Here is a 10,000-nt window from a genome sequence, read left to right on the forward strand (position 1 = left end):
CCGGGCGCCCGGGGGGGGGGGCGGGGCCCCCCGGGCCCCGCCCCCCGCCGCCGCTGCCGCCCGGGGGGCCGAGGACGCCGCCCGCCGGGCGCCGAGGAGCGGCCGCCGGCCCCCGCGCAGCGCGCCAGTCTCCGGAAGCCGGGCACACGGCGCGCTGGGGCCGGGGCGGCGGCCGGGCCCGGGGGCCCCCGCCGGCCGCGGCGCTCGTGGGCAGCGCGGTGTGGCGCGTCGAGCGCGCGGGGGCCGGGGGCTGGCGCTGGGAGCGCGCCGTCGGCGTGGATTGCAGCGCCCCGGAGCCGCGCTGCCTCTGGCTGCCCTGCCTCAGCCACAGCGACCGCCGCGCGCCCGGGCAGCGCCCGGCCAGGGTGAGCGCCTCGGGGGCCAACGGGGTCGGAGGCAGGGGTAGGGGTCCGGGCAGGCCTCGCCCCGGTGGGTGAGGCCGGGCCACCAACTCCCTGCGTTCCTTGAGCTGTGTGCGCCCTGCGCTTGGGGACCGATCCCCGCCCCCGGAGTGGGGAGTGAGTGAGAAGCTGGAGAGATGCAGGTGAGGGCGGCAGGCTCGTGGCTGAGAGCTTTTCCAGGGGTGCCGGATTACAGCCCTCAGTCTGCTGGAGGCCTCCAGTGGGCTCAAGCCTCTTGATTTATAGGCGGTGGAAGGATGGAAGGGACCAGGGTTGTTTGAAGAGATGCCAGGACATGGAATCCTGCAGAGTTTGGGCTGGCGGTGACCCTGAGTCAGAACCATGCAGGGGTACCCTAATGAAGCAGGAGGGGCATCACTCTGCCGTCTCCCTGGTAGGGGACCTGGGCGCAGAGACACAAAAGGGTTTTCAAGCGAGCCAAGGAGGCTGAGGTGGCAGAATGGGCCCCAGCAGGTAATGAGTGATCTCAGGGTGAGGACTGACAGGGCTGGAGAGGGGGGTGGGGACAGCTTTTCTGATGTCTGGGATCGACCAGGCTGGTAGGGCGTGAGTCACAGTGGGCGCCATGCCCAGCATGAAAGCTGTGCTCCCTGCAATGACCTCTTTATGCTCCTGGGGGAGGGGAGGAGCAGGACTCCTGGGTTCTAGTTCCTGGTGTTGCCAACCCACCACGTGTCCAGTTCTGTCTAATTTGTGGCCCTGGGGTCACCTGCCCTTCTCCCATCATCAGTTGTATTTCTGGATGTCTCTTTCTTTCCTGACATGAGAGTGGGAGTGTTTGGAAATAGATCTGGGCCTGGGAGCATTAATCAGTGGTTTCCCTATGTCTTCTGAGCCTCTTGCTCTCCTTCCCCTTGTCTCTGTGCCTATCTCAGACAGCAGAGTTGGGGATGTGTGTGAACTGTACCTCTTCCCAATCTAATCACCTTCCATTGCTGCTCCCTTCTCTGTTTCTGCATCTGTCACCTCCCTCCCCCTCAAGATGAGAGCAAGACCCAGTATTGTCCCAGATTGGAGGAGAGGAGAGGAGAGGAAACATGCATGTATAATAGATTGAAGGACTGAGGTTAAACCTAAGGAAGAACTTCCCACAGGAGAGCGGCGAAATCTGGCCACTGATGGGGGCCTCAGTGTCTCCTCTTCAGGCAGGGGTGTGGTAGCTGTGGCAGGGGATTACCACACTGACATTCTCAGGAACCTCGTTGGCAGGGATGGGGGAAGGAGAACTGGAAGGAAGGAAAAGAGGAAAGGGAGACGTAGAGCTAAGGGAGGGGGCACCAGTGGTGCCTGGGTGAGGAGAGGACCTGAGAGAGAAAGGCATGCCCACTGCCCTGGATTACAGGCCCCTCCTCCAACCCCCCCAACCACCCCCGGGAGTGGCACCCCCAGGCAGCTGGCAGCTCCAGTCAGGATGTGTGCTGGGGGAAAGGTGGGGGACGTGCGGGGACCTGTCCCAGCCACTTCTCGTCACTGGGGCAGCTGGTGGCTTAAACCTTAATCCAGGACACCAGCAAAACAATAGGCCCTGTGAACAGCCTCAGCCCAGAGCCTGGGTGGAGGGCATGCAGGGGAGGCACCCCACACTGGAGAAGAGCAGGGGTTTTGGTAGGAGGGGGCAGTGGAGGGTCCCCTGAGGCCCTTTTCCCTCCCTGATCAGTTCCTTGCCAGGTCAGGAAATCCAGGGGATTTCAGACCTCAGCAGAATTCCCAGAGAATTTTCTCCTCTGGGCTCCTCAGACCCCCATGGGGGTGTGGGGCTCAGTGGGAGAGTCCAGACTATAGCCACAAGTGGAAGGAGCTGAGGGGCCATCACTGGACCTCCTGCCCGATGCCAGAATCCCAGCTAAGTCCTCCTGAGGCCTCCTGGACGGGGGTTGTCCAGCTTTTGCTTGGACCCTTGTGAGGACAGAGAACTCACAGCCTCATCTGGGTAGCTTTGCAGATGTATGTGATTATAGAATGGTCTCCCTGGCCCAGAGCTTCACTCGGCCTCCTTGTATCTTCCACCTGGCTGTGTCCTCTGGGACTGTACCAAGTAAGCCTATTGCCTCTGTTACGTTTTTCTTTAATCTTCTGAGATTTGAGGATATCCCCTCCCCAAACCTCCCGCCCCATGCAGCCCAGCCTCCCACCCCACGCAGAAATCCCTAACTTAGGGCTGGGCACAGGAACTGCTCCTGCTGGATGTGTGAACAGGAGGGTGGATGGAAGCACGCAGGGACTTCTCAGTATCAGTACATCTGAGTGGCGGATTCGAGCTGGGGAATCCAGGGGAACTTCGTAGTGAAGTGGGAGCCCCTCACCCCGAAACCGATGGGCTTCTTCCCTCTGCACCCAGCTGCACCTGTCTTCCCGCAGCTGAAGGCTCCTGCCTGGTGCCAAGGAGGAATGATGGGGTGAGGACTGTTGAGGGTGGGGGAGGGGCCTCTTGCCCTTTGAGGGGTTTGGGTTAGGGGCACCAGGTAGGTTAGGCTGCCTGAGATCAGGGGTTAAAGAGCCACCCCGAGGGAGCCCTCCTGGCTTTTCACTAGGCAGCCTGTCCGTGACTCCCATGTCCTCCAGTCTGCCGTCTGCCTCCCTGTGTACCCATCTCTCTGACACCCTCCTGTCACCCACTTTCCCTCTCTGTGTCTGAGCAGGGCACCTGAAGGGAGCCCCCTCTGAGGCACTATCCTCCTCTTCTCCCTCTTGCCTCAGAAACAGACCCGTGTGCCCCCCAAACCCTTGTCTTCAGACACCCTCTGCCCTGTCATCTTGGGGAGTCCCAAGTATTCCGGTGCGGCGGCCAGAGGGCAGCGGAGAGTCTCCCCCCACCCCCCGCACCCGGTTCTCCACTCAGTTCCTTCAGTGGACTCTCTGACGTCCAGTCCACTCCCTTGCGGCTCGTGAGTCCCCACCTGTTCCTGCTGCTGCTACTGAAGGATGCACGTGTGTGCCAGTCTCTGCGCCTGTGTGTGCTGTGTGCGTGTGTCTACCTGAGTGAGCGTGTATGTGCTCATCGGTGTGTCTGTGCACCTTTGCACATGAGTGTGCTTGTCTGGGTGTTTGTGATGTGTCCTGTCTGCATGAGTGTGTATGGATGGGTCTGTGTCTGCCTGTGTGTGCGTGTGTGCATGTGTGAGATTGGGCAGCAGGCGGGAATGAGCTCAGACAGCGTCAGGCACTTCCCAGGCAGGAAGGCTGTGTGTCCAGAGTCAGTGAACGTTGGCCCAACTGAATTGAATGGACACCTGGCTCGCCGCGCTGTTACTTCCCTGGACACAAAGGTGTTGTGAGGGGATTGAGGAAAGAAAGGAGGAAGAAGCTGTTGGGCTGATGAGGGGGGAAGGGAAGGAGGAAGGGGAGAGCAGGGCGTCGGTCAGGGCACAAGAGGGTCCGTGCACCTGGCAGCCCCCCAGGTCCTCTGGGCTGCAGGAGGCAGCGTGCAGACTGGCGTCTCACCCTGGCTCCCTGTGCTCCCACAGCTGCCACTGGGCCCAAGAGATGGGTGCTTTCCCGGGCGCCCCCTCCCCTGGCAGGGCCCGAGGACACTGCTGCTGCACAAAAGCCTCCAGGACGGCTTTGGCTTCACCCTGCGCCACTTCATCGTGTACCCGCCTGAGTCCGCTGTGCACTGTAGCCTGAAGGTACACGTCCTGTGCCCCTGCCGGCCTGGCCTGAGGGAGCTTTCAGGGGGGATTCCTTTGTGCCGTCCCCTCCTTGGTGCTTCTGTGGCCTGGAGAAGAGGGTCACCGAGAGGCAGGGGCAGCCCTGGCTGGGTCATTTGTGTGGGGTGATCGTAGACAAGCCCCCACCTTCTCTGGGCTCAGTCTTCTTAGGAGAAAGGGCTGTGGCTGGCTCGGGGCAAGGAGCTAGAGGCGGGGGAGCTGGGATGCCCCCCCGACTCTCAGCCTCTGGAAGGTGAACAACTTCTCAGAGAGATGGGCTTCCGGGGACCCCTTGTCCACTGGCCGCTTCTGAGCTGGGTTAGTTGCCTCTCCCTAGCCTGAGCTCTCCGGGAGTCTGTCCTCACACACCTCCGGGACCCCTCCCAGAGCGCCCCAGGCCCATGCTGGCCTCAGATTTGGGCCTGGAAAGAGCCCTGGGCTGGGCTGGAGACCTGGGTTCCAGTCCTGGTACAACTCCTAACTCACTGTGGATCTTGGGTCGTCTCACCCTCTCTGGGCCCCATTTCTCCTGCCATCTCCTGAGGGCATTGATCTGTTTGACCCCTGAGGGCCCTTCCAACCCTAATATGAACATCAAGTTCTCTGAGTCCAGCAACCGGGGCTACTCAGCCTAAGCCACGGTGTGGGCTGGGGGAGGGGGTCCCTGACAGGAAGACATGAGGGGGGCCTAGGCAGGAACCAGGGCTCCCAAGGAGGGGCCTGCTCCCTTCCCCCACCTCTCTCCCAGCAGGAGGGGAGAAAGATTTATTCTCGAGTCCGTGAACCTGTTTCTCCCCTCGTCCCCACCTGTTCCTGCTGCTGCTACTGAAGGATGCACGTGTGTGCCAGTCTCTGCGCCTGTGTGTGCTGTGTGCGTGTGTCTACCTGAGTGAGCGTGTATGTGCTCATCGGTGTGTCTGTGCACCTTTGCACATGAGTGTGCTTGTCTGGGTGTTTGTGATGTGTCCTGTCTGCATGAGTGTGTATCGATGGGTCTGTGTCTGCCTGTGTGTGCGTGTGTGCATGTGTGAGATTGGGCAGCAGGCGGGAATGAGCTCAGACAGCGTCAGGCACTTCCCAGGCAGGAAGGCTGTGTGTCCAGAGTCAGTGAACGTTGGCCCAACTGAATTGAATGGACACCTGGCTCGCCGCGCTGTTACTTCCCTGGACACAAAGGTGTTGTGAGGGGATTGAGGAAAGAAAGGAGGAAGAAGCTGTTGGGCTGATGAGGGGGGAAGGGAAGGAGGAAGGGGAGAGCAGGGCGTCGGTCAGGGCACAAGAGGGTCCGTGCACCTGGCAGCCCCCCAGGTCCTCTGGGCTGCAGGAGGCAGCGTGCAGACTGGCGTCTCACCCTGGCTCCCTGTGCTCCCACAGCTGCCACTGGGCCCAAGAGATGGGTGCTTTCCCGGGCGCCCCCTCCCCTGGCAGGGCCCGAGGACACTGCTGCTGCACAAAAGCCTCCAGGACGGCTTTGGCTTCACCCTGCGCCACTTCATCGTGTACCCGCCTGAGTCCGCTGTGCACTGTAGCCTGAAGGTACACGTCCTGTGCCCCTGCCGGCCTGGCCTGAGGGAGCTTTCAGGGGGGATTCCTTTGTGCCGTCCCCTCCTTGGTGCTTCTGTGGCCTGGAGAAGAGGGTCACCGAGAGGCAGGGGCAGCCCTGGCTGGGTCATTTGTGTGGGGTGATCGTAGACAAGCCCCCACCTTCTCTGGGCTCAGTCTTCTTAGGAGAAAGGGCTGTGGCTGGCTCGGGGCAAGGAGCTAGAGGCGGGGGAGCTGGGATGCCCCCCCGACTCTCAGCCTCTGGAAGGTGAACAACTTCTCAGAGAGATGGGCTTCCGGGGACCCCTTGTCCACTGGCCGCTTCTGAGCTGGGTTAGTTGCCTCTCCCTAGCCTGAGCTCTCCGGGAGTCTGTCCTCACACACCTCCGGGACCCCTCCCAGAGCGCCCCAGGCCCATGCTGGCCTCAGATTTGGGCCTGGAAAGAGCCCTGGGCTGGGCTGGAGACCTGGGTTCCAGTCCTGGTACAACTCCTAACTCACTGTGGATCTTGGGTCGTCTCACCCTCTCTGGGCCCCATTTCTCCTGCCATCTCCTGAGGGCATTGATCTGTTTGACCCCTGAGGGCCCTTCCAACCCTAATATGAACATCAAGTTCTCTGAGTCCAGCAACCGGGGCTACTCAGCCTAAGCCACGGTGTGGGCTGGGGGAGGGGGTCCCTGACAGGAAGACATGAGGGGGGCCTAGGCAGGAACCAGGGCTCCCAAGGAGGGGCCTGCTCCCTTCCCCCACCTCTCTCCCAGCAGGAGGGGAGAAACCTCTCTCCCAGCAGGAGGGGAGAAAGATTTATTCTCGAGTCCGTGAACCTGTTTCTCCCCTCCCCCAGGGCTGGGACCGGCCTGCACAGCTGTTGGGGGACTCTCCCTTGGGGAGCTTAGTCCCACCTGCCAGAGAACCAAGGCATTGGATTTCTCTGCCTGTGTCTGTGTGCCTGCACGTGTCTCTCTGTATGCACACGTGCGTGCATGGTATGCTAGTCATGTACGTGCATGCGTGTATATCGAGACACGTGTCTGTGTATACGCTTCATGTGTACCTGTTGCTGTGCAGCTCTCACACCTGTGTCTGAGTCTGGGGCCCCTGCATAAACTCTTCGCACTGGCTATAATTGGGGGCTGGTGGTGTGTGGGAGGGGCACTGCCTCACCCCTTATGCCCAAGGACACCAGCCTCCCAGTTCCCTGGAACCTCCCTCCGGTCCTTCCTTCCCTCCTTCTCCAGAATGTCCCTCCTTCCTGGCCCTTCCACCTTCTCTCAGGGAAGCCTTCTGAGGGTGACCCTGCAGACACAGCCTGAGTGGTCTAGACTGGGTGGTGGACCTGCCTCAGAGAGACCTCGCTCACGTGGGGGGCTGGAAGACCCTGGGGCAGGGCAAGCCAGGGACGGGCTCCATCCCTTTCCAGAACATGCCCAGGGCTGGGAGCCCCCAGGGAGCTCACCGGTCTCAATGCACCCATCTGCCTCTGCGACCCACTCACTGTGCTGGCAGCTCACATCAGCGGGCACACTCCCCGCACGGGAGGGCAGGGCCAGAGGGACTGCTCTGCAGCAGAGCCCAGCAGCCTTCCTGTCCTGGCTGGGATGCCCAAGAGTCCTGGGTTCCAGCACTGGCTCCTCTATTGTCTCTGAGTGGCCCTGAACAAGTCACACCCCGTCATCTGTAAAATGGATGATCTGTAGAGAGGATTAGACAAGATGACCCCAAAGGTCCTGTCCAACTCGAAGATGCCACATCCTGCTGGCCTGTCCTGTCTCTCTGACTTCTTCTTGCCCTGGTTCCTGATTCCTCCCCAGATGCAGTGCCCTACCCCGCCCCCTCACTCACCAGGATGACCCCAGAGGCCTCCCTAGTGGGTCTCCTCGACTCCATTTCTTAGCCCTGCACCTAGATGCCAGAAGTATTTTCACATCTACTCTCTCCCACTCAAGAACCTTCCCTGGCTCCCTCTTTCTCTCCTTTCAAAGCTGAAGGCTTTAGTCTGACTCCTGTCACTTGCTGGTGTTGACACTCCTCTGCTTCAGGTCAGTTGATCCAGTCCTGTTTCTGCCACCAAGTGCCAGCATACTCCACTCACCTCACCCAGAATGCCTTCTCCCAGCCGGCCTCAAACTTGCCTTAAAACCCCCTCCCAGAGGGGCTCTAATCAGGCCTTCCCTCCCATTCTCTAAGAGCTGATAGCCACTGGTTGCACTTGTCATGCCTGCTTATCTGTGTCTGCCTGGGTCCTGTCTGTGTGTGAGTGTGTTTGGCCCCTCCCCCATTGGGCTTCGAGCTCCCCAGGGGAAGGGGTCGTGGGTCCCCCACTGGACTGGGGCCTTTCGGACGGCTGAGATGCTGATGCGGTAGGATCGGCAGGCGTGAGAGAGGGCTCCTGTTACCGGGGGACACTGCCTGGGGCTTGACCTCCCCGTGGGCACCCCTCCCACCCCCTCTGGCTGCTGGGCTAGTTGAAAGATGATAAGAGGGGAGGCTGCTGGATGGGGGAGTTGGAAGGGGCCCTCCCAGGTGGAGCTGGGCCTCCCCCTGTGCTGCCCAGGGCCCACACCCACCTCTGTTCCCTGCAGGAGGAAGAGAATGGAGGCCGAGGAGGAGGTGAGCAGTGGCAGGGGGCTGGGCTCCAGGGGCTGGGGCTGAGCTGGGACTGGTCCTCCCGCTTCTGTGTCTCTCCCTCCCCCCGAGGTCAGCCTGGATTCTGCTGCGCCCCCCACCCTTGACCGATGCCCCTGTCTTGGCTCTTCCCTGTGTGTCCGCTCGAAACCTCTGCTCACTCTCTCTGTCCTCCCTTTCTTTTCTCGCAGTTTTCTTCCTCTGGGCCTGTCCATTCCACGCTGGGAGTGGTGTTCTGGGGAGCAGATAGGTTTCTAAGCCCTGGCCCCTGCCCTGGAGTTACTCCCAGCCTAGATGGAGGCAGAGGCAGGGCCTGCAGGGCCCTCGGGGCGGGAGGTAGTACGCGGCTGATCAAGGGCTGTCCTTGGAGATAGAGACACTGGGGTTCTCGGGGCATAATGGGGGCCCTGAGGTCTTTCTCTTTTCACATGTGAGCCTAACTCCCCTGGCTGTCACCCTTGCTCTCCCAAACGGCTCCTTACTGGAACCCAGGCTTCCCGGGGTATTGAACACAGAACCCCTTGAACAGGCAGACTTCCTTCTCTGCCACTGGGGCCTTTGCTGGGCAACCATGGGGCCACTGTCTTCCCGAATCCCCATTGCAGAGGCCTGTAATGGGGGAGGAGCCAGCTGACCTAGAGCAGGCCCGTTTCTCTGGCGGAGGCAGTTAACAGTTAGCAGTTAGCACTTAGCAGCAGAGGAGTATTGCTGGGATGTAACGTGATGTCATGAAGGGCCGAGTGCCAATCCCCGGATCCTTAGGCCTCTGCTTGGAGTCCCGTGACCCTGGGGAAGGGAGCGGGGTGGGAGGTTCAGGTGCTGGGTCTCTGTGAGCCTTAGGGTCTTGCTTGGCTCTCCTTGGGTCTGGGTGTGGACACTCTCTGTGCGTGTGGGTTTTCCTCCCTGCTGTGTATCTTCAGGACTTTCATGGCACCCTTCCTTTGTCTTGTGACGTGTGTGTGTGTGTGTGTGTGTGTGTGTGTGTGTGTGTGTGTGTGTGTGTACGCGCATGCGCATGTCTGTCTGTCTGCCCCTCTAGACTGTGAGCTCGGGAAGGGCAAGGGCCATGTCTGTCCATCCGTTGTAGTCTACTTTCTAGCACAGTGCTGGGACGCAGGAGCCATTTAAGGAGTGACTCCGTGTGTTTGCATTTTCCCAGCAGTGTGCTGTCTTGTCTGATCCTGTGCATCCGTGCCCCTGTGGATGTGTGGGTCTGTGTTTGTGTCCGTGTGAGTGTGATCACTCTCTGAGTGTGTGTCCCCTGTGTGTGTAGCTGTGCATGGGTGTGACCTTCAGCAGCCACCCCCAGCTAACCTGGCTGATGCTCACCAGGACCCTCCCCCCGGCACCGCCTGGAGCCCATGGACACCATCTTTGTCAAGAATGTGAAGGATGATGGCCCTGCCCATAGGGCGGGGCTTCGAACAGGTGAGCTGTCCCAGTTACCTGGCTCATCGCACAGCTCTGGGTCTCTTCTCCCTACCCTCTGGTTAGGATGGAATTTTGGGATCCAGGTGTTGGGGAGGCTCCTGTCCCCCACTGTCATCCATACATGGTACAGGGGTTTTCAGGTAGGGCCACTGACACCCTTTGGCCTGCTCACCTGTGGCCCTGTCCCTGGTCCCCAGGAGACCGGCTGGTGAAGGTGAATGGGGAGAGCGTCATCGGGAAGACCTACTCCCAGGTCATAGCTCTGATCCAGAATAGGTGAGCGCCCCTGCCTCCCTTCTCCCACGAGAGCCCCCAGCCCACTCACACGTCC

The 10,000-nt window shown here is 60.7% G+C and overlaps 1 protein-coding gene across 2 annotated transcripts in view; it reads left to right on the forward strand.

Annotated features, from left to right (window-relative positions):
• Positions 1 to 10,000, forward strand: part of ARHGAP23 (Rho GTPase activating protein 23) — a 77,025-nt gene that overhangs the window by 21,878 nt on the left and 45,147 nt on the right. Inside the window, exons 2-5 of one of the 2 annotated variants that reach the window (XM_024130044.3) lie at positions 3,887 to 4,048; positions 8,196 to 8,223; positions 9,571 to 9,666; positions 9,867 to 9,945. In XM_024130044.3, the coding sequence (XP_023985812.1) occupies positions 3,887 to 4,048; positions 8,196 to 8,223; positions 9,571 to 9,666; positions 9,867 to 9,945 (365 nt within the window). Of the gene's footprint in view, positions 1 to 3,886; positions 4,049 to 5,549; positions 5,606 to 8,195; positions 8,224 to 9,511; positions 9,667 to 9,866; positions 9,946 to 10,000 lie in introns of those variants that run through there. The other variant, XM_055089880.1, reaches the window with a different exon arrangement.

Source organism: Physeter macrocephalus, chromosome 14 (assembly GCF_002837175.3).
Source record: "Physeter macrocephalus isolate SW-GA chromosome 14, ASM283717v5, whole genome shotgun sequence".
NCBI lineage: Eukaryota > Metazoa > Chordata > Mammalia > Artiodactyla > Physeteridae > Physeter > Physeter macrocephalus.